The sequence below is a fragment of the Phocoena sinus genome, chromosome 4 (assembly GCF_008692025.1).
Source record: "Phocoena sinus isolate mPhoSin1 chromosome 4, mPhoSin1.pri, whole genome shotgun sequence".
Taxonomy (NCBI): domain Eukaryota; kingdom Metazoa; phylum Chordata; class Mammalia; order Artiodactyla; family Phocoenidae; genus Phocoena; species Phocoena sinus.
This window is the reverse complement of record NC_045766.1, coordinates 122652511-122680321: the sequence shown is the minus strand read 5'-3', so window position 1 is coordinate 122680321 and position 27811 is coordinate 122652511. Positions and strand designations below refer to the sequence as shown.

Genomic DNA, 27811 nt, shown 5'->3' with positions numbered 1-27811 from the left:
ATTATTGGCATTAATTTACCCAAACTGACTTCTCAAAATCATGATAAAGTTTCATTACATTCACTGATTTCTGCAAAGAAATTTAAGCAGAAAGATTGTCTTGCTCTTATAAGATATCTATATTTACTCTTAGTTTTAATGTCTTTTTCCTCTGGGCTTGATCCCACCTTCCTAAGTGTACTCCTATTTTGATGTCATGAAATAAACTTTTGTACAATTACCATTCCTCCTAGCAATGTAAATTGATGAAACAAAGAGTAATATGTCCAATAAAATTTCTTAACTTTTGTAGTTTCTTCACTGACTCTAGGGCCCTTTTCTTCCCTTTGCACATACAGTCAGTAATTTATTCAACAAATAGGAATTGAATATAGGAATGAATAACTGCTAACACATACAATAGGTGATAGTTAGATACATACTAAATATTTTACATTTATTAGTTCATAATACTGCTATGATCCTCTTAATAGTGCTATGAGATTGGGACTAATATCATCCCCATTTTAAAGATGAGCAAAATGAGGCACAGAAACATTAGATAACTTGCCCAGGTCCCACACAGCTTATAAGTGATAACAGTGGGATGCCCAGGCTGTCTGGCCCTGGAGTTCATATTCTGAATTACTTTTGCCATATGGCTCACTACCTGGGCCATAACTATGTGGCTGAGTTACATACTGTACCATAGCTATGTGACCAGCACTATGCTGTGTTCTGAGGACAGAAAGATGGATAAGAAAGGCAAAGCCTTTAGTCTCAAAGGTTAAAAGGCTTAGAGGAAAATCATAAATTTCATCTGACATAGATGAAATTAAGGAAGAACACCTGGTACAGTCTACAGAGGTGAGGAACAATTACTTGCAGATATTTCTGCCTGAACAGGGTCCTGAAGGATAAATAAGGCAGCAGATTGGCTGCGTAATTTGCAGGGCCCACTGAAAACTGAAATGTGAGGTCTTTTGTTCAAAAGTTACTATGAATTTTAAGACAACCACAGCAGCACTTTAAACCCAATGCAGGGCCCTACTGAGTGTTGGGCTCTGTGCAACTGTACATGTCACATATCCATGAAGTCAGCCCTGGCCAAGCAAACAGGAGGAAAGTTAGGAAGGAAATGGGAACTACATAGGCCTGGACTAGAGGGGAAAATGACATGTTCAAAGAGTTGAAAGAAGCTCCCTAGAGCTGGCATATCCAATATAAGGTGGAGAGAGGTAAGATGTGAAGTGGCTGGAGAGACAGACAAGAATGCCCAAAAGAGCCTCAAAAGTCAAAGGAACATTGACAAAAACATGAAACGATGCTCGACATCCTTAGTCATCATGAAAATGCATACCAAAACTCCATACTACTTCATGCCCTCAGGGATGGCTATAAACAAAAAGACAGGTAACAACAAGCATTGGATAGGATATGGAGAAAATGGAACTTTAGTGCACATGTGATAGGAATGTAGAACGGTGCAGGTGCTTTTGATAAAATGTCTGACAGGTACTCAAAATGTTAAACACAGAGTTACCGTATGATTCAGCCATTACACTCCCAAGAGAATTAAAGATCTATGTCCACACAAAAACATGTACTACATAAATGTCCATAAGAGCATTATTAATAAATCCAAAAAGTGAAAGCAACACAAATATCCATCTACTAATGCATGGATAAATAAAATGTACTATTTCTATATAATGAAATATTATTTGTCAATAAAAAATATGAGGTACTTACACAAGCCACAACATAGATGAACCTTGCAATCACTATGCTAAGTGAATAGAAGTTAGTAACGAATTCCACATTTTGAATGCTTCCATTTATACAGAATTTCCAGAACAGACAAATCTATAGATACAAAAGTGATTGCCTAGGGCTGGCAGGTGGTGGTAAGGTGACAGGGGAGTGACAGTCACGTGGAGAGGGACTTGTTTTTTGAGGTGATGAAAATGTCCCCAAATTTATTGCGTTGATGATTGCACAACTCTGTGAATATACTAAAAGGCAATTTATTTAATTTTACCCTTTGATGGGTAAATTGCATGCTATGTAAATTATATGTTAGAAAATATTAAAAAATAAAGCCAAAAGAAAGAATGAGTGTTCTGTAAAGAACTGGAAAGGATAGGCAAGTTTTCGGGCAAAGGAGTAGGGAGAATGCATTTGTTATTTGAGAGCATCATTCATGCCTCAGGGTAGAGAATAACTTTGAAAGGGGGAAGAGAAAACACCAAGAAACATACTGCAATGATAGTGTTCTGGGAAAAGGTAGAGGTAGATTAGATGGAGAGAAGTGAGTGCATTCTAGAAACATACTGAGGAAGAATCCACAGCATTCAGCGAATGTTTAGATGGGAACTGGTGATGAAAGAAAGGAGGCAAAGGATATTTTCAAGTTTCTGTCACAGATCCCTGGATGGGAAATCTGATTTTTTATTAGTAGATTGCTGTAGGTATATAAAATTATACATATATATGCATATATTCACATTTGACCATAACAAATCATATTTTAATAACCAGCATACATTATATTCCATATTATATACCCAGTACTTTACTATTTGAAATTGAAATGCTATGATAATCAGGCCAAAAGCAGAATAAACTTTTCAGATATTTTAACTCAAAAAAATTAGAAAAGGTGAATTCCAACTGATAATTGTCAAAATGCTGGTTTTCAGAATATGACCTGAATATTTTGTATTGGTGCCTGTGCGTGCTGCCTTATTTACCTTAACAGTAGGTAAGACCAGAGATTACAGAACCAAATGGGAAACTTTACATCCTGTTTGCGCCATCTATAAGCTTTGTAACTTGGAGTCAACTACTTAATTTAGCTGTACCTCAGTTTCTCCCTCTGTATAATGGGTTTAAAAGTACAGCCTTTATAGTATTATGAGGGAGATTAATGATTTTAATATTTGAAAAGAGCTCAGCACCTGGCAAATAAATTGGCACAAAACATCTGATATCCAGACCTAAAAGATAAATATGTGAGTTTACACAATATCCATTTCATTGTGAGGTCCAAAGGCATTCTGTCTCAAAGGGAAATGACACCTCTCCTATCTTCTTACTTAACAGTGCATTACTGTTGCTAGACTTTTCTCATGATTCCTTGAACCACATGCCAGTTATTTATTTATAATATTATAAAATAGTTATAATATTTTATCAATGAAAATATGTAAGATAGTCAGTAAAAAAAACAAAATTAAAATCAGGATGAAAAACTACTATAGGACAGCAAAATTACTAAATAAATGATAAAACATTTCACATATAAATGATTAAATTGCCAAATAATGAGATTTATATTTTATTTCATCCATAATACTAATAACAAATCCCTAGATATTGAATTTATCTGTAATTGCCACTATGTTTATGGATGGTTTGACTGTATCCTTGACCCTGCCCTTCATCAGAAGTACCTCCCTGCTTCCCAAATGACTTTGGTGTCAAAAGCCTTGTCTTGTAGGCTTTATACAGACATAGGCTCTGTGTCACTATTCAATGGTTTTAAATTTGTGGATTCTAATGACTATGTATCATTTCCAAAATGTATATATTAGTTAAAGCTGTATTAAGTATCCTGACCCCATGTCTATATCACTATTACTTATGGTCATTCATTGTGATTGGAGTTCTAAGCAAATAAATTAGGAGAGGAATGTGCTTGTAGTATGGCTGATCATTTTAATTTTGGCAACACCGTTGTTGACTCTGAATGACAAGATACTTATTTTTTTGTTGTTTCTTGAGTGTATGTGCAATTTTAATCAAATATGAAGATAATAGAACAAAATATTTGATATCAGTGTTGTTCAGAAAACTCAGGACATAGGAATTCAAGCCATAAGTATGGGGCTAGTGTAGAAAGCCAGTAGGCTTTCAATCCATTTAAAATGTCATTGCTTCCCCCAAGGTTAAGAAACCATGAAAAAGAGGTTGATCACTATTGTTTCTGAATTTCCAATTTTTCTGTATATCCTTCATAATGGAAAATAAGCAAAGAAAGAAAGCTCCTTATTAAAAAATCAATAAGGGATAAAGAAGCCAAGAAGAAACTTAAATCTAAAAGTTACCTCCTATCTTGAGTTAAAATTTAGTTTCATGGCACACAAAAATGAGAAGATAGAAAGGAAGTCTGAAAGAATGAGGCACATTATACACTGAAATTCTTCCTATTCAACATTTATTATAAGATGGTCAGGTGTATTGTGGTGATTTATGCACATAATTGAACTTACCTTGTGAATATTGATATCACATTATTACACCATACTGCTCTGGAAGTAACATAATGACTAAAATATAGATTCCATTGTTTCAAAGCTTTGAAGAAGCCATAGGTTTTGTTCAATGTTTTTTTAATTCAGATTTTAAAATGTTTTTCTTTATAAAAATCATAACCAATTGGAAAACAGATGAAGTGCAATACTAAAAATATTAGAATTGGAATGGCATAGCATTGATAATGACTGAGGCTGTGATAGAACGTGGGGTTTCATTATACAATTCTCCAGTCTTTGTTTTAAATATACAGCACACATTTTATCATGGGAATTTTTAAGCAGCATAACCAAGATGGGATGTGTTCCTTCATCCAATTTTCTCAATTGTTAGAACATACAGAGCAGAGCAGAACCCAAATTAAAGTCTAGAGCATGCTGCTACAGCCTACTTACAAACCCATAGATTTTTGTATTGAAAGCTCTGAGGTTTTGCTGTCATTATTTTGCAGAGTTATCACAGTGCAAGTTGCCTAATACACAGTACATAACTTTTGTTGCTTTTCCCTAGGTCTGGTTAGAATTACTTAAGTTTGTGTAGCCTCAGTGCTAGATACATGATAAATGTTATTATAATCAGTGATTTAGTTGGTAACAAGTGTCTCAGCGGTATGTCAATCTTGTCCAAATTAGAGACAAATGAAAGATTTTTGCAAAGCAAAAAGCACAATATGCAACAGCAATTAGTACAATAATGTTAAATGAAATGTTTAAAAAATGCCTGACACATAGTATATATTCAATGTTAACAATAGTTATTATCCTTTTCCTATAGTATATCTTTATATAAATTCCTACAACATGTTCTGTAAGGGAAAAACTACAGTGTGAAGAAATACAAAATATTTTGGGAACATTCTTTCTTTGCTCTATCTAGTGAGACAAATAAGGGCCCTGTTCTGAGCCTTCTTTGGCCAACACTCACTCAAAGCATGAAAAAGACACAGGACTGCTCTAAGTATATGTATGTTCTCTTCCTGTCTATGCTTCATTTGGATAAATTGTATTTTTCTGTCTTTCATTTTACTAGAGTTTTCTTCTGCAGTATCTAATCTTCTGTTAATCCAATCCAATGTCTTTTTTACTTGACATTTTTTTGATCTCTAGAATTTTGATTTAGTCTTTTACTGTGTCATGTTTCTCTGTATTATGTTCATGCTTTCCTTTTACCTTGTAGTACATATGCAGTATATATAAAAAAAAAAAAAGACGTTCCTATCTACTGTTATTTGTGTCAATGGATCTGTTTCTATTGATTGATTTGTTTTTTTCCCTATTATGGGTTATATTTTCATGTACCTTGTATACCTCATAATTATTGGATGCCAAACATTGTGAATTATATACTTTGAGTTACATGAAAACAGTTTTATTCTTTTGAGGCTTTTAAACCTTGTTAGGCGAGCTGGGAGCAATCTTTAGTTTAGGACTAATTCGACCACACTACTGAAGCAACATACTTCAGTATTCCAGTGGTTCTTTCTGTGGCCTTGCATAGTTTCCTCCTCACACACACATACACTTATCAATACTCAGCTAAAGACTCTTGGGGAGAGTGCTGAAGATCTCTGGAGCTCTATCTGTGTGAATTTCTTCTCTACAGGGCTCTCCCTCTCTGGTACCCCATCCTGTGATTTCTAGCACCCTAAGTCATTCAAACTCAGAACACTGGCTCCTCGAATAAAAGAGTCAGACTCTTCATCCCTGTGCTACAGCCTGGAAACTCTCTACAAAGTACACTCTACCAATCATAGGGGTCACATCATTTGTTTCTCTCCTCTCATGGATCAATATGCTATCCATCATGACATAAATTTTGTCTGTTGTCATTGTTTAAAGTCAGAGTATAAATCAAGCCCTTTTTTATCTAATATGCCTGGAAATATACGTTCTAACAAGTATTTTAAATTGTCACTAGTCCCACACTTAACATCAGAAAATGAAATGCATTTACCATCTAGTGATCAACTTTTGTCACATATATGAGAATTCGTATGGTATACAACACATCGCTATTAACCGCATCGCTTTTATCAGACTAATACCACAAAGTAGAATAGTACCTGGAAATGTATGTGTATATTTTTCCTTCTTTTAAAAAATCACATCATTTCAAATACATATTAAAGTATATACAACGTAGGATATATAAGAAATGTTATGAAAATAATGTGTATAATTACTGTCATATATACTGGCAGTGTTATAGCAAATATATGCTCCTTTTTTAACACACAGCTATGCTGAGTGACTCATATACTTTACTTCAGTGGCTCATTTTAGGTGGGAGGCTCAAGAAGATAAAAAAGTATTTGTTATCTCTGCGTTTTGAACTCTTCTCAGGCTGTCTTACAGTCTGACAATTATGCAATTAACCTAACTATTTTAAATAAAAAGCACTTTATTTATTGGAAACGTTTTATATTATACATGCACATAAACACCAAAAACTAACAATACATAAAAACACAGTTTAATCAAATCATTTTGCTACATAGACAAAGAAACAAGCTACCTCTAAAAGATGGCTAAAAATTAAAACTGTGTATAATATACACGAACTCCAGTGAGCTGCTTTAGTTTGGTTTTGGATTTTGTTTGCTTTGTGGTAAAGTATCTATTCATAAAGAAAAGACAAATTAAAACAAATACTGCATATACAAACTAAACTTTTTATAGTTTAGAAGTCTTCAATTAAATGAGAAGGTACTCTCCAGAAAGGATCTAAGTTATCAAGATAATAAAATAATGCATAGGAGAAAGAAAGGTGGAAATGTTAACAAAATTTATTTTTTACCAAACGCCAAATGGTGTATTAAGACACTTTCAAAGTGTGGAATAAATGAATCAGTGATACAACTCTAAACCATAGAAAGGAAAAGATACAGTGTGGTCTTTGTCAAAATATTAAAAGAGAAGGTAAAGCCTGTATTTCTATATTATATTCTTTTATAATAAAACAAAATTATGGCTCAGACAGGTCTGTGATGAATCTTTACATTGATATGTATCAATCATCAGGAGATAAAAATTTACAGACATTATCATTAAAGGGGGTCATGGTGTAAACAGAGAGCCAAGAAGCAGAGACGGTCTGGGAAGTTATATTACCTTTGCTACAACAATCAAAAATGATAACAAACAGCCCTCAACAAGTTTCTAATTGTGTGTTGGGATATGCAGGTATGGGATGTGTAGTAAATAATTATACTACAGGACAGCTTGTTGTAAATTATATGAGAAGGTGTTAGAATAGTATACTTCTTAGCACAATGTGCTATCTCAAGATGCTGATCAAAACAGCCAGCCAGGGGCTTCCCTGGTGGCACAGTGGTTGGGAGTCTACCTGCCGATGCAGGGGACGCGGGTTTGTGCCCCAGTCCGGGAGGATCCCACCTGCCACGGAGCGGCTGGGCCTGTGAGCCATGGCCGCTGAGCCTGCGCGTCCGGAGCCTGTGCTCCGCAATGGGAGAGGCCACAACAGTGAGAGGCCCGCGTACGGCAAAAAAACAAACAAAAAAAACAAAGAGCCAGCCAGGCATGTTTCTGTAATATAGGAAAAGGAGATCCAACATCTCTCTATGGTACACACAGGAAATGTGTGCAGTTCTATTGCTTGCTAACCTCCTGCTTCTATAAAATTTGTCTATGGAAACTCCTTAATTATCACCATTTCTATCATTTGGTCTCAGAGGATATTTAATTTATGAATAAGCAAATTATTAATTCACTAAGCAATCAGAGGATATATAAATTTATTCAAATTATCACTGAGTATGCTACTATTTCTTTAGCATTATGTTTTTTTCTTTTAAATTTTTGTCCCAGTAGCTTCACACCTCCTATGACTCAGATAGATGCAGTGTACTTCAAAACTGAATGCAAATATCCATATAGTAAGTCAACTCTAGTGTTCTGTACACAGTTTAAGTTCTTATCTGGTTTCAGATTTTGTAATTAAAAGAATAGCGGTCTGCAATTTATACTTAGTTTACCTAAAGAATTCAACAATTAACCTAAACACACACATAGTTAAAAATCAATAGTCTTACTACATAGACTTCAGGTTGGCAATCAAGGACTCTCTCAGCAAACTCAAAAGTGCTGGAAACTGCAATTAGTACATTAAAGATTTGTGATAGTTTTCACTACACTTATGACTCACAATGTACATTCAAAGTTGTAGATGGATAAAATACATACACTATTGAAAATCTTCCAGCACCAAGGATTGATGGAGGAAATGTGAAATCTTATTTGGTTGAAATTAATTGATCTTAATAGTAGGATTTGAGGAAAAAGTGAAGGTAATAGAGATTTGAAGAATGGCCTATCATATAGAGCAGTGTAGGTAATAAAAGGGATTTCCAAATGATATGAGAAGCTATTGGAGGCTTCTGAAAAAAAGAGTGATATTATCTGACTTATTTCAAATGGACCAATTTAGATATTTTAATGAGAATAACAGGGAGCAAAGGTGAATGCATTAAAACCTCTTAAAAGTTATTGCAATAGTCTAGGCAAGTCACTATGCTGGCTTGGACTAGAGCAGTAACAGCTGTGTTTTGAGAAATTATCAATTTTTTTAATATATTTAAAATAAGGCTAACAGGATTTACAACATTTGAATGTGTGTATAACAATCAATAAGTCAAAGATTACATAAAGAATTTTAGACTATATTACTGGAGGGAAGGAATCACCATTTAATGAAATTTGGATGACTGACAGAGAAGCAGAAGTAGAGATAATGTATAGAGTTGGACTGTATACTTTCAGTTTAAGATACTTATTTAATATCCAAATGGAGCTACCTGGTAGACCACTGGATACAGACAACTAGGATTTAGTGGAGAGGTTCATGTTTAAAATTTGGATTTTACTGAATCCAGCTGGTAATTAAAGCCATGATGAGACTAGATGAATAAGTCAAGGGAATAAACATAATTAGAGAAAGGAATCCAAGAATAGACCCCAAACTAGGGCCCTTGATAATTTAGAGATCAATTAGAAGACAAAGACTGATAAGAGAAAAAAACAGGAAAGTATACCATAAGCCAAAGACCATGCAACAAGCAGAAAAGATCATTTAATTGGATCAATGCCTCTCTTAAGAAGAAAAGTAAAATCAGGACTGCTAATTTGTGATAAAATTTAGAAAAGTGAATGTTATTAGTAACAAGTTTTCCAAAGAGTTTTAGTGGAGTCATGTGGTCAAAGCCTGACTGGAGTATATTCAAGAGATAATTCTAGGAAGAATTTAGAGAGAACAAGATTAAACACCATTTTCAAGGGATTTTGCTATGAATAGAGAATAGAAGTCAGATGGGATTTGGAAGCCAAATGTAGTAGCTATCTACCTTTCTGATATTTGCACAGACAAAAATATATACTCATATATGAAGGATATGTGGGTATAACTATAATTAACCACACTGTGCATTTCATATCCATGACTCATTTATTTTGGACTGGAAGCTTGTACCTCTTAATCTCCCTCACCTATTTATTTCCTCCCCCCACTCAATTCCCCTCTGGCAACCACCTGTTTGTTCTCTGCATCTGTAAGTCTGTTTCTGCTTTGTTATGTTTGTTCATTTGTTTTGATTTTTAGATTCCACATACAAGTGAAATAGTATTTTTGTCTTTCTCTGTCTGAATTATTTCTCTTAGCATAATACCCTCTAGGGCCATCCATGTTGGCAAGAGTTCATTCTTTCTTTATGACTAAGAAATATTGATATGTCATGTCTCCTTTATCCATTTATATATGGATAGGCACTTAGGTTGCTTCCGTATCATGGCTGTTGTAAATAAAGGTGCAATGAACATAGGGATGCATATATCTTTTCAAATAAGTGTATACATTTTCTGTGGATAAATACCCAGGAGTGGAGTTGCTGTATCATACAGTAGTTCTATTTTTAGTTCTTTGAGGACCCTCCATACTGCTTTTCATAGTGGCTGCACCAATTTACATTCCCACCAACAGTGCACAAGTGCTCCCTTCTCTACACATCTTCTCCAACACTTGGTATTTTCTGCCTTTTTTTTTTGCGGTACGCAGGCCTCTCACTGTTGTGGCCTCTCCCGTTGCAGAACACAGGCTCCAGATGCACAGGCTCAGAGGCCATGGCTCATGGGCCCAGCCGCTCCGCGGCATGTGGGATTTTCCCAGACCGGGACATGAACCCGTGTCCCCTGCATCTGCAGGCCAACTCTCAACCACTGAGCCACCAGGGAAGCCCTGCTGCCTTTTTGATAATAGCCATTCCAACGGGTGTGAGGTGATATCTCATTGTGGTTTTGATTTGCATTTCCCTGATGATTAGTGATGTTGAGAATGTTTTCATGTGCCTGTTGGCCATCTGTATGTCTTCTTTGGAAAAATGTCTATTCTATTCTGGTACTCTGTCCATTTTTAAAATTGGGTTGTTTGGATTTTTTTGATGTTGAGTTATTTGTATTTGATATTAACTTCTTATCGGATATATGGTTTGCAAACATCTTCTCCCATTAAGTAGGTGACCTTTTTGGGTTTTGATAGTTTCCATCTCTGCAAAAGTTTTTGAGTTTGATATAGTCCCATTTGTTTAGGTTTGCTTTTGTTTCCCTTGCCTGAAGAGACATATCCAAAGAAATATTACTAAGATCAATGTCAAAGAGTTTACTGCCTACATTTTCTTCTAGAAGTTTTATGACTTCAGGTCTTACATTTAGTCTTTAATCCATTTTAAATTTATTTTTGGGCATGGTGTGAGAGAGTAGTCCAGTTTGATTCTTTTGCATGTACCTGTTCAGTTTTCCCAACACCATTTAGGCTATCTTTTCTGTATTGTATATTCTTGCCTACTGTGTCATTGATTAATTGACCATATAAGTGTGTGTTCCTGTTTAGGCTCTCTATTCTGTTCCATTGATCTATGTATCTGTTTTTGTGCTAATACCATATGGTTTTGATTACTGAAGCTTTGTAGGATTGAAATCAGGGAGCGTTAAAACTCCAGCGTTGTTATTCTTTCTCAGGATCATTTTGGCTACTTTAGGCCTTTTGTGTTTCCATACAAATTTTAGAATTATTTGTTCTAGTTCTGTGAAAAATGCCATTGATATTTTGATAGGAATAGAATTGAATCTGTAAATTGCCTTGGATAGAATGGTCATTTTAACAATATTAATTCTTCCAATCCAAAGATATACCGAACCCAGTATATCTTTCCATCCGTTTGCATCATCTTCAATTTATTTCATCAGTGTTTTATAGTTTTCTGAGTACAGATCTTTTATCTCCTTAGTTACATTATTCCTATGTATTTTATTATTTTTGATGCAATGGTGAATGAGATTGTTTTCTTAATTTCACTTCTTGATAGTTCATCGTTAGTGTACAGAAATGCAACAGATTTCTGTATTTAATCATGTGTCCTGTAATTTTACTGAATTCATTGATGAGTTCTAGTAGTTTTTAAGAGGCATCTTTAGGATTTTCTATGCATTGTATCATGTCATCTGCAAACAGTGACAGCTTAACTTCTTCCTTTCCAATTAGGGTTGATCTTACTTTTCTGATTACTGTGTCTAGGTCTTCCAATACTATGTTTACTAAAAGTGATGAGAAGAAGCATCCTTGTTTTGTTTCTAATCTTAGAGAAAATGCTTTCAGCTTTTCTACTAGCTGTGGGCTTGCCATATATGGCCTTTGTTATGTTGAGGTATGTTCCCATGAAACCCACTATATTAAGAGTTTTTATCAAAAATCGATGTTGAGTTTTTTTCAAAACCTTTTCCAAATATATTGAGAGAATATGATTTTTATTTTTCAGTTTGTTAATGTGGTGTATCACATTGATTTGCAGATATGGAACCATCCTTGCACCCCTGGGATAAATACTACTTGATCATGGTGTAAGATCCTTTTAATGTATTGTTAAATTCAGTTTGCTAATAGCTTGTTGAGTATTTTTGCATTTATGTTCATCAGTGATATTGGCCTGTAATTTTCTTTTTTGTGATATCTTTGTCTGGTGTTTGTATCAGGCTGATTCTGCCCTTGTAGAATGAGTTCAAAAGCAATCCTTTCTCTGCAAATTTTTGGAATAGTTTGAGAAGGATAAAAGTTACCTCTTCTCTAAATGTTTAGTAGAATTCACCTGTAAAACCATCTGGTCCTGGACTTCTGTTTTTTGGGAGCTATTTTATTACTCACTTAATCTCATTGCTGATAACTGGTCTGTTCCTATTTTCTATTTCTTCTTGGTTCAGTCTTGGAAGATTATACATTTATATGAACTTGTCCAATTCATGTTGTATATTTTATTGGCATATTTAATTGTTCTTTATATTTTATTATTGTCCCTTGTATTTTGATGGTATTGGTTGTAAATTCTTTTTCATTTCCAATTTTATTTATTTGGGCCCTCACTCTGTTTTTCTTGATGAGTCTGACTAAAGGCTTATCAACTTTATTTATCTTTTAAAAAAACCAGCTCTTAACTTCATTGATCTTTCCATTTTTTTAATTCTCTATTTATTCATTTCTATTCTGATATTTTGACTTCTTTTCTTCTGCTAACTTTGGTTGTGCTTGCTCTTATTTTTCTACTTTCATTATAAGTAAGGTTAGGTTGTTTATTTGAGACTTTTCTTGTTTCCTGAGGTAGGCTTCTATTGCTATAAACTTCCCTCTTACACTACTTTTGCTCCATCCCATGGATTTTGGATTGTTATGTTTTTGTTTTCATTTTTCTCCAGGTATCTTTTGATTTCTTCTTTGATTTCTTCAGTGATCCATTAGTTATGTTATGTTATGTTATGTTATGTTATGTTATGTTATGTTATGTTATGTTATGTTATGTTATGTTTGGATTCCTGTTGCTTTTTGTGTATCTATTATAGATATTTTTGGTTTGTGGTTACCATGAGTTTTATATATAGCAACATATAAATATACATTATTTTAAGTTGATGATCTCTTAAGTTCAAATGCATTTTAACAACCTTGCACTTTTACACCCCACCCCACATGCTTACTGTTTTTAACATCATATTTTACATCTTTTTGTTTTGTGTATCGCTTAACTACTTGTTGTGAATGTAGATGGTTTTATTACTTTTGTCTTTTAACCTTCTTAGTAGCTTTATACATGGTTGGTTTACTTACTTTACTGTATATATGTCTTTACCAATGAGATTTTTTTCCTTTTAGAATTATCATATTTCTAGTTGTGGACTTTTCTTTTTTGCTTAGAGAAGTCCCTTTAACATTTATTTTAAAACTGGTTTGATGGTGCTGAAACTTTTTAGCTTTTGCTTGTCTGAAAAACTTTTGATCTCTCCATCAAATCTGAAAGAAAGCCTTGCTAGGTAGAGCATTCCTGGTTGTAGGTGTTTCCTTTTCATCACTTTAAATATTATGCCACTCTTTTATGGGCTATGGAATTTCTGCTGAAACTCATGTCAGCTGATAGACTACATGAGTTCCCTTGCGTGTAACTTCTTACTTTTCCCTTGCTGTTTTTAATATTCTCTCTTCATCTTTAATTCGTGCCACTTTTATTGCAATGTGTCTTGATGTGATCCTTTTTGGGTTTATCCTGTTTGAGACTCTTTGTGTTTCCTGGACCTAGATGTTTGTTTCCTTTCCCAAGATAGGGAAATTTTCAGCTATTATATCTTCAAATATATTCTATGCCCATTTCCCTCTCTCTTCTCCTTCTGGAATCCCTATGATGCAAATGTTAGTACACTTGATGCTATCCCAGAGGTCTCTTAAACTGTCCTCATTTCTTTTTAGTCTTTATTCATGTTTCTGTTCGCTTCAGTGATTTCCACTATTCTGTCTTCCAGCTCGCTTTTCTGTTCCTCTGTATCATCTAATCTACTGTCGATTCCTCTATTGTACTTTTCATTTCAATTATTATATTCTTCACTGTTTGGCTCTTCTTTATATTTTTTAGCTCTTTGTTAAAAACTTCTAACTTCTCATTCTGTCATCTAATCTTCTCCCAAGTTCTTTGAACACCTTTACAATCATTAATTTGAACTCTTTATAGGGTAGATTGCTTATCTCCATTTAATTCTTCTGGGGTGTTATCTTGTTCATCTGTTTGGAACATATTATTCTGTCACCTCATTTTGTCTAATTTTCTATTTTTATTTCTATGTATTTGGTAGGTTGGTTACATTTCCTGACCTTGGAGAAGTGGCCTTTTGCAGGAGACATATTATGTGTCCCAGCAGCACACTCCCTTCTATTCACCAGACCTATATGCTCTAGGGGTGCCCCCATGTGAGATGCCTGGGTCCTTCTCTTATGGTAGGATGACTACTGTGAATGGTCTGGTAGGTGTGTCTGGCTTGGGTCTGGTTGGTTGCCAGGCTCTGCCTTGTGCAGAGAATGCTGGCCTCTGGGGCAGGATGGGTCACAAGGTGGCTGGCTACAGAGACCCAGTGGTTCCTGAGGGTAGTTCTGACCTACTGATTGGCAGACCTGGGTTCTAGGGTGAGTGGTTGTTGAGCCAGGATCCTGGATCTCTATGTCAACTTGCTGATGTGTGAGGCCAGGGCCCAGGGTGTCCTGGGGCTAGTGCTTACCCATGGGTGGGTGGAGCCATGTCCTGGGATCTCTGGCTAAAGGACCCTGGGGGCCCTAGTGCTGGTTTCAGTCCCCTGGTGCACTGGGTTGGTTCCTGCCATGGCTGGCTGCAGGGCCCAGGGTGTCCTAAAGTTGGTGTTGGCACACTGGTGGGTGGGGTCAGATCCACGGGTGCCTGTATAACTATGTAATATCCAAGTATGGGTGCAGACCATAACTAGACTTATTGTGGAGATAATTGTGAAATGTGTAGAACTGCTGAGTCACTATATTGTTTAACAGAACCTAACATAGTATTGAAAGTCAATTATATTTCAAAAACAAACAAATTCATAGAAAAAGAGTTCGTATTTAGATTTGTGGTTACCAGAGGCAGGGGTGGATGAAGGCAGTCAAAAGGCACAAACGTCCAGTTATAAGGTAAGTACTAAGGATGTAAGATACAACATGATAAATATAATTAACACTGCTGTATGTTATATATGAACATTAAGAGAGCAAATCCTGTGAGTTCTCATCACAAGGAAAATATTTTTTTCTATTTATTTAATTTTGTATCTATATGAGAAGTTGGGTGTTCACTAAATTTATTGTAATAATCACTTCATGATGTATATAGGTCAAATAATTATGCTGTATACCTTAAACTTATACAGTGCTGTATGGGAATTATATCTCAATAAAACTGGAAGAAAAAATAAAATTAGAAATACAGGAAAAGGGACTTCCCTGGTGGCTCAGTGGTTAAGAATACACCTGCCAATGCAGGGGACACGGGTTCAAGCCCTGGTCCGGGAAGATCACACATGCTGTGGAGCAACTAAGCCCACGTGCCGCAACAACTGAGCCTGCACTCTAGAGCCCGCAAGCCACAACTACTGAGCCTGTGTGCCACGACTACTAAAGCCCATACGCCTAGAGCCCGTGCTCCACAAGAGAGACCACTGCAGCGAGAAGCCTGTGCATGGCCAAGAAGAGTAGCCCCCCTCACCGCAACCAGAGAAAAGCCCTCATGCAGCAACGAAGACCCAATGCAGCCAAAACTAAAATAAATAAACTAAAATAAATAAATTAAAAAAAAAAGAAATAGAGGAAAAAAGGATATGTAGGTATGTACGTACTCATTTTATATATAATATATACATAAATGTATGTTGTGTATAAGTTACATATTATGTTAATTATATATTATATGCTATAATATATATAAAAGAAATAAAATATTTTTGAATGTTGATGGGAATAATAAGGTGGAGAGTAAAAAAATGTTGGAAATAGAGAGATAAATTATTAGATTAATGTCTATAATATGTTAGAGAGGATTGGAACTAGCATCCACATAAAAACCTGAATATTACCTTCATGGTAATATATAGGTTCAGCTATGTTTGATGTAGATGTAGTAATAGGAATTTGTTACAGTTTTCTTTTGATTGTTTTTATTTTCTTAGTAAAGAGGAACCAGTTCACCAGCTGAGCTTTTTTAGAACAGAGGAGGTTTATGAACTTGAGGATAGAGGAAATGTATCTAAAACTGGTGAAGAAAATGAGCCAGGAAAATGTGGCATGAGTACTGCAAAACACAAAGAGCATGCATTAAGCTATGGGTCACAATTTTAAAGGGAGATCATTCAGAATGATTGTAGTTTTCCTCCAGCTAACTTCAGCTGTCTTGCAACATGTGTGGAATAGGTATTGAGGTTAATTAAACCATGACTGACATTTTGCTAGAAACAGTTCACAAAGCAAAAAAAGATCCAGGAGTATATATGTGTTAGTGATTACAATAGACAATGAAATTTAAACTGGAGAATAAAAGAAGTGAACAAGGTGGGTGATTTGGGCAAGGGAAAAGATGGTAGGATCCACAGTTATTAAAATTACATCATTTTTATATATTTGATAGAGTATAAATGTTTTTCTTATAAGTAGATACACTATTAAATATGCATCCAAAATAATCTGGCTTCCAAGAATGAAGAACTTAGAAAGTTGAATGAGAAATTTTGTGGATTACAAAACAACAGCAATGATGCTGCTCCAAGATATAGATCATGACAATACATAGTAGCCAAGGAAGAGCCTCACTAAGAAGGTTTTATCCCCTCAGTAAACACAACTACTCAACAGATGGCTGAACAGAGTTATTACTGAAAATATCTTTGTATAATATATTTTATTTAAATTTATTATCTGTTAATCCATGAGTCAAAGCAATGAGGGCATTATAATAATTGTTTTAAAGTACCTTTCATGAAAATGTATTCAATTTTACAAATTAATTATTGTTTAACTAACATTTTTTTATGCACTTGTTTTTGCTTCATGCTTAAACTTGGCAATGGAAGTCATCAAATGTATTATTTTTTTTGCAAGTTGTTTATTAGAATATTTATTGAAATATTTTCAGATATACTGTGTCTACTTGTACAGCACTTCATTCAAATTTATTTCATTTTGTTTTTTGAATTTAGTTCCTGTTTTCCACTAAAATTTCATATAAATAAATCAAAATTACATTTAGCAGAAAATTTGTTGTTTTTTTTAAGTCGATTAATATTCATTGAAATCTACATTTTTTTGTAGCTACATTATTTTATATTTTCTTCAGTGGTAAATTTCGTCATAAGATAAAGTAAGTACCACATGAAGTCTGTAACAGAATATGGCATTTACAAGAAAAAATAATATATTTTCTGCTACAAAGCCAAAGAAAAATCACTTTCAGTACGTAAATAATGTTTTTTTTTCCCAGAACAATTATGGTAAAATTGTGAACTAATATCATATCATCCTACAAACAAGATGATAGTTTCTTTCAAGTGGATATACTTATATACATTTTAAAATAATAGTTCATTAATAACTGATGTTTTTTTAAAAGAACAATGAAATTTTTAGTTTTTAACTATTTCCCAGAATTTTCTCAAAAATGTTTTTTTAAAATTACATGTTGAACTTATGACTAGATTTCTTTGATAATTTTTATTTGAGGTGTGGGCTGGAAAAGAAATTTCTGAGAGTTGTAAATGATTGAAAACCCACCTCTGAGCAAGCTCAGAAGCATCCAGGAAGATTTCCAACATGCCTAATTATAATCTACACCCTACGTATGTCAGATGAGGAATAGAAGTATCCATTTTGCCTATTGCCCAGCAGGGATCTATAATACTGCTCTCAGAACACCAGTAGGAAAAACTGCATTAGAAAGACCTTGAAAATGTCATTCAAATACAAAATCCTTCAGAAAAGCCCAACGTCTGAAAAAAAAAAAAAATACAGGCATTAAAATCTACAGGTGCCAGGAGTATGCTCTTTAGCATTCCTCTCTACAACCAGAAACTGACATTGTTTTTCCAATGTAAAGACATTGCCAAAGTAATCTTAGCTTTTCTTATAATTGTTATATGGAAAAGCTATATAGAAGAAGGAAATTGCAAACACACTGCCTCATTATATTAAGTTATTAGAAAATCATGAATTGAAAAATTAGTAAATACATGAATTTAAAAAGGGCTTAGCATGGAAATAAAAACTGTATCTTAAAATATGTGATTATCTACTGAATCAATAGAAAGATTTATAGAATGGGGAAATAGAGTTTGAAGGGGATTTATTTTATCAATGATGGAACTGAAAAATACATCAACTTCCCTGAAGTCACAGAGAAGGTAAATGGCAAATCCAGAAATTGAAACAAAGAATCAGTGTTGCAACTACCACATAATTTCAATTCATTAAGCTCTGTTTTATACGAACTGGGAATACCAATGCTAACATGACTAGAAATCCATGAGTTAGACAAACTAATTCCTTTTATATATCTTATATATGTATTGGATATCAAGATCACATTAAGTTGACTGTGTGTATTTTTAAGTGTGTGTGTGTGGGGGGGGGGGGTTTGTGATGCAAGACACATAGTAATTTTAAAGGTAGTGGTTCTCTACAGGGTACAAACACAGGAGCAATTTCTGGGGCTTTTCAAAATATAACTCTCTAATCCCTGTCAAAGATACTGGATAAGAATATCTAGGAGCCAGGTGCAGTTAGAACTCTGGGAGAGAGGCTCAGACATTTCCCAGGGAATAAGGCTCAGTCAGGTACATGTGTATACAGCTCCTTATGTGATTCTGATGTACAACCTTGGTTCAGTACCACTCACCCCCTTCCCCGAATATTAACTCAAAGATTTAATTTCACAGCAAGGCAGAATATCAGGGTAACAAAGATTATTTAAGATCTTCTAATACAATGTCACATCAAATGAAAGGATTTTTTTTTTTTTTTAGACATTGATGATCTTACAAATTGTGATAGAGAAGTTCATGGGACTGGACATTCTGTCATTTGGAATTTAATACATTCCATTATCTATAACCCCTGAGGCTTTGAAAGTTTCTGCATTTTTGTAATTTCCATCTACTATTTTATCATACTACTACCCACAGCAAGCAATCTGTCTAGTTCAACTGTACATGACTGTCTTCAAAATATTTGAACTGGAACTTTTTTTTTTTTTTTTGCAGTACACGGGCCTCTCACTGTTGTGGCCTCTCCCGTTGCGGAGCACAGGCTCCGGACGCGCAGGCTTAGCGGCCATGGCTCACTGGCCTAGGCGCTCAGCGGCATGTGGGATCTTCCCAGACCGGGGCACGAACCCGTGTCCCCTGCATCGGCAGGCGGACTCTCAACCACTGCGCCACCAGGGAAGCCCATGAACTGGAACTTTTATAATAATGTACAGATACCTGAAACACTACAGTCTCTCTTTCTTAAATCAGTAACTGTGGATTTATTAGTCTCATATTGTAATTTCTAGTTAAAGAGAAAAAAGAAGTTGAAAATTTTAAGTTGTCTCCTATAATACAAAGGTGTTGCCAATTACACCATTAAATATTTTTTAAAGTTTCTTTTTAAATCAGAGTCGAAGAAATTTTCAGCCTAGAGCAAATTGAAATGAGATATTCTAATGAGAGTAGATAGATATACTTTCCAAAATGCACCAATACAGAGGACTTTCAGAAGAACAAGTTGAACTGGGTCTGTGATAGCACAGAAAACTATGCCACAGCTATATGTGTAGCCTTGTAGAAGTCTACTTATATACTTAAAATTGATATTTTGCATATGAGTTTTCATATATCAAAATTGCATATTCATAAATAAAATATTGTTAATTTTAAATATGCTTTGATTCCATCTCCTCTCCTAAATTGTATGCACTATGAGTCAGAAAACTGTTTTTACATTGCTATATTCTTTGTGCATAGTATAGCACATGTAAACACAAAAGCCCTCAATAAAATTTGTTGATGGTTGTTAAAAGAACTTGGGCAAATGATAAAAGAAACGTTAGTGACATAAATTCCTGTCACTGTAAAGATAATTTTACTGTTACATTTTATTAAATTTAATTTTCAAGACCTTGTATTTGCTTTAGAATGAAAAAAGGGGGAAATACAGAAAGGCTAATGTAATTTTCACAGTTTATATATAAAAATATCTAAGAATTTTTAGTAGAGATTTTCATATAATGTGAAAAGTTTACTCCATTATCCTCTGCCCTCCATTAAAAGTGGTTTAAATAAATCATTTAAAAACATGAACTTTCCTTAGGTCCAAAGCTGTACCTATGCAATAAAAAATAATATCCTAGAGCATAAAACAATATAATAATGAATGCAGTAATGTAATTATAAATATTTTGACACTAGGAATTTAATTTTTATAAAATTTAAAACATATTTTATTCAGGTGCTTGTATCAAAGAACTGCCCATCTTTATTATTACTAGAAATTCCTTTTGTCTTGGTAGTTTATTCTGCAAGAACATTTGAAGTAAGTATTGTCCAGATCATAGTGCCTCAATTCATGGAGAAAAATGTTTACTACTTATATACAATTAAAATAGAAACACTCTGGTACAACTATGACTTCTGTATGTAAGTGCAAAGCTAAATGTTAAAGTAGACTATAATTTGTATTTTTTTATCTTAAATTTCAGTTTAAATACATCTATTTATTCAAAGGAACAGAAAGCAAAATGGACTTAAAGTACTAAAGTTAATGTTGAATCAGTAGGCTTGTTTTCTTTGACACAGAAAAACACATTTTTCAAATGAATGTAAAAGAACAGAAAGTCCTATTATTTTAATCACAAAGTTTGAGTTGATCTAAACTTAGACCATTACCAGCATTTCATATTTTACTTCAGCAAAATAGAAAAACATTGTTTTTGAAGTTAAATCACTATGCTTTATTTATTGAGTTTATTGGCATCATTTTGAAAAGATCATTTGGTGTTAAGGATTGAAATTAAATGGGTTTTTGTTACTATGATTTGTGAACTTTCTACCCATTAACTAAAAATGTAGCATATTTATTTACTGGAGGGAAGTGCTTGACCCTCCAAATAAAAGAAAGCATAACAGGGTCTGTCCTCAAAATTTTGTAGCTAAACTTTGTATCATGTTAATTCAAAGTATGTTTGAAATGAAAGCAGTGTCTTAAAAGCATGGTGTGTGTACCAGGAAAGGTGCACATGCTAAGTTTAGGTATTATTTTTAAAACAAATTTTTTTTTTTTTTTTTTTTTTAACGGTACGCGGGCCTCTCACTGCTGTGGCCTCTCCCGTTGCGGAGCACAGGCTCAGGACGCGCAGGCTCAGCGGCCATGGCTCACGGGCCCAGCGCTCCGCAGCATGTGGGATCTTCCCGGACTGGGGCACAAACCCGTGTCCCCTGCATCAGCAGGTGGACTCTCAACCACTGCGCCACCAGGGAAGCCCCTAGAACAAATTTTATTTTATAGTTTTATATTTACCTTGATGTGCACTTTAAAATGTAACATATTTTTGGTTAGAATTAGAATGAATAAAAAGCTAATTTAATTTAAAGAAAAAAAATTAAGTTTATAACAGTCCAGGATGCACATGAATATGGAAAAGAAATGAAACTGATGGTCAAATGACTGAAGTTTGAGAAATTCTGCTTTAAAACAGTTACAAATTATTGCTATACAGTTCAAATACTTCTTATTCAATGTAGAGTGAGATTAATTTCTAGTGGAGGTAGGACTAAAATTTACTCGGTAGGACAAATATACCAGAAATAAAATAATTATAGATTCTGTATCTTAAGAGTAGATACATGACTCATGTGAGATGTCATCCACCAAACAATATTATAAGCACTTTAGAATTATTACATAAAACAGTCTATTCACATAGATGAGATTGGTTACTGTTATGTTTACATTTTTGTAAGAATTTTAGAGATAAAAATCACTTCCTGTAGATCTTTTACTTCCATTTACTCCCAAAATGACAAGCAACAAAATTTCTAAAAAATGTTCAAAATTAACCAATTTTATCATATGAAATCATATCTTGAAAATTGATGAAGAACTGGCATTCTTAAGCAACCTGGCTTTGTGGGGCATACAATTTCTTTTTCTTCCTATCTTAATGACTTGTTTAGGTACTTCTTAGAATGTGGAAGTGTCTCTTCCAAATCAATATTTATTGCTACATAATATCGGAGGTGAAATAGGGCCCAAAAGGAAGCAAAAAAATGACCTACTTCCTACAAAGGAAAATTCTGGGGAGAGTGGGAGAAGATAGACCTGGGAGAGAGGGAAAAAGAAGACGATGATGTAATAAATCTGTGGTATTTCTAGTCTGATATTGTGTCTCACCGAGTAAAGACCAGGCTTTACCTCTCAGAGTAATCTGAAAGTCTATCCTTATGCAGGATAGGAAGTTACAGCCCTCATCTGTAGTATTTCCCTGCAATGATAGAGATTGACACATACAGTGATTAAGATGACACTCAAATGCAGATTCCCAACATTGTCAACTTCCAAGAGGAATGCAATATATAGTTACAAGATTAGGAATTTAGTATGGTAAGACAAGTTCATATATGAGTCATTGAAATGACATTGCTAGAGATTATATCATAGTAAACGTCTACATATAGCTATGTCAAAGATGCAAAATCTACAACTGTAACAACATTCTATTGTTTTGTGGATGATATTATTCATACAATACATATGACTATGCTCACACTAGTTTTTATCTGGATTCTTTGGGGCAGCAGTCGTCACAGAATTAATATGATCATTGTCTCATTTCTAAAGTATCTAAAGACTAAATACCTCCAAGGAAAAGAGAAGATAACACTTTTAAGTTCAATCTGGGTCTAAGATATTGATCTGCATGCTCTCATTTCATCTTTAGAAACTTTTCCAGGGAGGTTTTATTATTATCCTAATATAGACGTGCAGAAACTGAAATCAGGCAGGAGAATTAACATGGTAAATGACACGCCAAAGTGACAAATTTGGGATTAAATTTTGACTTGAATGACACTTCATGCCTTCCCATACTAATTTAACAATACTCATAATTGTACATCTACTAATATTTATTGATCAATAAGAATGATAATAAGGGATCATTTAAGGAACATGATTCAAAATAGATGACAGAGGTTTATACCAGGGACTTCAAAACACTCTAGTCATACAATCTCACATAATCCTCAAATCAACCCTGTGAAAAAGCATGGCTTTATTTAGAAAATAAAGATTTTTAATGTAAAAAATTTAGATTGCTTAGTGTTTAAATTGCAAAACAATTTACAACTTTTGAGTCATAGCTGAATTAAACACATTCCATGATATTAGCTTTGGTTCTGTCTTAAAGTTTATTGTGTGCATTTAACTATTATTACAGTTATGTATATAGCATCTATTAAATGAAGAGGTCAGGGCTTTCTAATTTTTATACACAAATGTATCTTAGGATGACTCCAAAAAAATAATGTGCTAAAATTAAGCTATCAATTTAATAAAATTTTTGATAACCCAAGTAAATTGATATTTTAATGAAAAATTATCAAGTTACCACTAAAATAAATTGCCCATATTTTTTCAATAAATGTATAATTAAAAGTTAGTGAGGTAAAACTGTAAATTTTTTTAAAAAGTAAAATAAAGAACAAAATATCTTAAAATAACAATGGATATTACAAAAATATTTCTAAAGCAAGTGCATACTGTATTTTTCTTACATATTACATGTATTTTTTTAATTTTTCAGGAGAGTTTTTTAAATTACATATATTATTTTAAATGTAGGGAAGATGCATTAAAGTAGATTATAGAGAAAATAGTTATGAGTTTAAAAGAGTTCTGTGTTTAAGCACTATACTTTTTGTTGTTGTTTCTGAAGGATATATTATGCAAAGATACTTTACACTACACCATTAACATGCATAGTCCAATAGTGCTACAGAACTATAGCTGCAGAAAATATATACATGTGACTACATTAATTGAGACCCCTTTCTTTGAAAATCTACAATGATGAACATGTTTGCTAAATATATTTTCCTATTTTTGGATGGAGTTATTAGTTTGAAATATATTATTGATGATATTTCACTATGACCTACACAATTATCATTTTCATTGATAGTAATGAAAAGTTTTGATTGTTTTATTCTGTGATTTCCAAGCCCCTATCAAGGTGCCAAGGTGCCAAGTAATTTGTCAAGAGTATTTTTCTGTTGAAAGGATAAGTTGTTCAATTTCATTTGACTTAGAGCTCGAGAACTGCTTTCCAATGTATGGATGACATGGAGAGTATCCATATAACACCAACTGATGAGTTTATTAAAGTACTCCTAGGTCCTGTGCTTGACATTCGAAATCAACCTCAGAAAGTGGGATTCTAGAGTCTGCATTTTAACAGGCTCTCCAAGTGATTCTTAAGGCAAATACAATCTCATGTTACTTTTCATGACAAGAAAGATATAATCACAATATACTCTATGGTAATGTTTAATCAGACTTTAGTTATCAGACTTTATGGAGTCTATTAACAATTTGAGTTTACTCAAAATAATAGAAACAAGATAAATTATGCTTCAATATTTATGCAATATGAAAAAGAAACAAAGTTTATTGAATATTTACAATATCCTAAAGACTTTCATATGCATTTTACAATGTACTCTTCATCTAATACCAAAAAGTGAAATAAGTATTGTTATCCATATTTTAAAGATGAAGAAACTCATATTAAAAAGACTTCACATAGTATTGCCAAAGCTGAAGCAACATAAATGGCTGAGCTGAGATTCAAAACTACATACGACTTACTTCAAGGCTCAGCTCAACTCTTCCATTTTTGAATTTTGGCTGTTGAAGAAACTAGGAATGTTAGGAGAAAGGAGGCTTACCATCCAGGAAATAAGGCAGTGTTCTTATAATAATTTTGGAGAAAAGTCAGGATAGGAAGTGAGTAGTCTTAATTTGTATATCTACTGGATAATAGTTGTGTTTGGAAAAACAAAAGTGTATTAGGGTTTCTATAATGGTTTTGTGACAAAGCAAAAGAAAAACAAAAAGATGTGTGCTTTAATAGACATAGTCCTTAGCAAACAAAAACTAGGTGATTATTTTTCACAACTGTTATCAAAGAAATTTCTGTATGTAGTTTTGGTGGCTTGGGGCATAGAATAAAATATCATGGTCTTCTGGTTACTTGATAACGTTTTATTCATAAAATAACTGAATATAATGTACCTCTCATTATTGGTATGAACATAAGGAAACATCTATTAAATGAAGAGTAAAAGCTATGTTTGAGAAGAGAACTTTCAGGAAATATATAGTACAAAAAAATAATGAAAGTATGAGTTAGGAATATGAACGTATAATTAATAAGGGTGCCTAAACATGAAAATCATTATTCTTGAGTGATTTTGTCCAAAGAAAAGTACTAAACTGACAATGAAAACAGTTATCTACAGTTTTATATATATCTAATTTTTTTGGACAATTTTAAAGAAGTTTATGGAGATATAACTCCTTTCCAGATTTGGCAATGCACCGTCGTAGTTAAAAAAAATATGAAAGCAAACTCTATGTCATTTTTCTGGGTTGCCAGAAGAATGCCAATGTCATTCACATTTTATAAATTTGATTTTCAACTTTCATATATAAAACAAGTATATCAAAATAGTGTAACTATTGCCAAAAGATATGCTTTTAAAAATGCCATCATGAGGAGGAAATGGGGCTAAGAAGGGTGATATGCAGGAATACATTATTTCAAAAGATAAATAGTAAATGGCCAGGGAGAAGCCTCTTTGTCAATTTATGGAGTTAGCATGTTGTTAAAATTACATGATGAGTTGGAGGGATAGAAAGCATATTTTGAATAAACTGAGTTCAAATTTTTCTGCTATCAATGTTGGTAAGTCAAAGGTACTTATATTTTAGAAATAATTTTCTTCAACAGAAATTGATTTGAACAAATGAAAGAGGTTTTAAGAAGGTTGCTCTTTAACACTGAGAAAGAAAAGAGATCTAAGTGTTTAATCTGATAATTTTTACATGTGTGAAAATGCCAATTCCATCATATTCTTAATCCAGTGCCTTTTTCTTTCTGTTTCAGTTTGGTTTATACTTGGGGCCTTATATAAATAGTTACAAAAAATAATGATAATGAAAATCTATGGAGTGCAGTGAAATATATGATAATGTTTACTTGATTTCTTAGGAACTTGAATGCATTTGATGAAAACTCACCAATTTACATGAGAGTGACATTTACCAAAATGCTGTATTTTGTTGTGTTTGTACGTCTTGGTCTTTATCAGGTTATAGATTGTATAAAGGCAGAAACCACTGTCCTACTGCATAAAGATAATACTAAAGAGTTAAGAGTTAAATGACAGCCAGAATTTTGTGAATTTAAATTATTTTCATTTTCACAGCACAAGGTGGAGGAATTGAAATTGCAATAAGATATTTTATAGATACAGTTTATACCAAAAGTTTGCATGTAGGCAAACTTAAGAAACAATATTAAAAACCTAAGATTTTTGGCTCAATGAAAAACAACTTTAAATATTACAATTTGACTTTTTTCTCCTCTGAATTTATTTTTAGGCTAACTGTGGTAGAGTCACCTTTTTAAGAATTAAACCATTTATTGCATTCCTACAAGTTACTTGATAAATTGGAGTCCAATGTGATATTTAATTATATGCAAAACACTGAAAATATTGGTTTCACCCAAAAGTTCCATAAGATGGTATGGAAAAACCTGAACGAACTTTTTGGCCAATACAATACAATAGTTTTGAAAAACACTATATATTAAATTGCTGTTACCTTATCACCTTCGGAAAAAGTGATGCCATCCACTGCTCTTTTCCACGTGATTTCTGGAATAGGCTCCCCTTCTGCTTCACATATTAGTGTGACTTGACCATTCTCATATGTAGTCTCATTTTTAAGCTGTATTATGTGAGGCTGTACTGTAAAAAATATATACATTACTCAATCTGTATTGGAGGAAATATTACTATTCATGGTGACAATTTAAGTACCCTTTAGCATAGTATGGAATTATTAACTTTGAGCAGATATAGTGTCATGCTTTGCTTTATAAGAGTGCCAGGAGAGTTGCAAATTGTAGGAGAAAAAACTAGAAAATAATGTTATTGATTATGATTACAAAAATAATTTTAAGTGGTTTAGAAACCAACATAAAAAAGTATAATTCCTTCCAAGATTTTGTCAATTAAAAGCCACTTTATTATTTTTTCCTCAAGCTAAAAAATAAAATTTTCCTCTTGTAAAGTCACATGAGTACTTCTGTGTGTATGTCTGTGTATGACATCTGCTTATATAGTGATTATCTCTTAAACTTTAAAAACAAAAACCAAAGAAGAAAAATAATGATTGTATTCTGAATATATAGTAAGTGTAATTATGTGCAATGTTTAAAATATTTATCAAGTAAATATATATACATACTATTTAACCTTTATTATTCTAGCTGATTTATTTTGACCTCAGACTACCTTAATATTATTCCATATTGTAGATAATTGTT

General features: G+C 33.4%; 1 protein-coding gene across 2 annotated transcripts in view; it reads right to left on the bottom strand.

Moving 5' to 3' along the window:
• NCAM2 (neural cell adhesion molecule 2) overlaps nt 1-27811 on the bottom strand; it is a 496915-nt gene that overhangs the window by 138017 nt on the left and 331087 nt on the right. For both annotated transcript variants that reach the window (XM_032630637.1, XM_032630638.1), the window contains exon 8: nt 27085-27230. In XM_032630637.1, coding sequence (XP_032486528.1) covers nt 27085-27230 — 146 coding nt within the window. The remainder of the gene's footprint in view (nt 1-27084; nt 27231-27811) is intronic.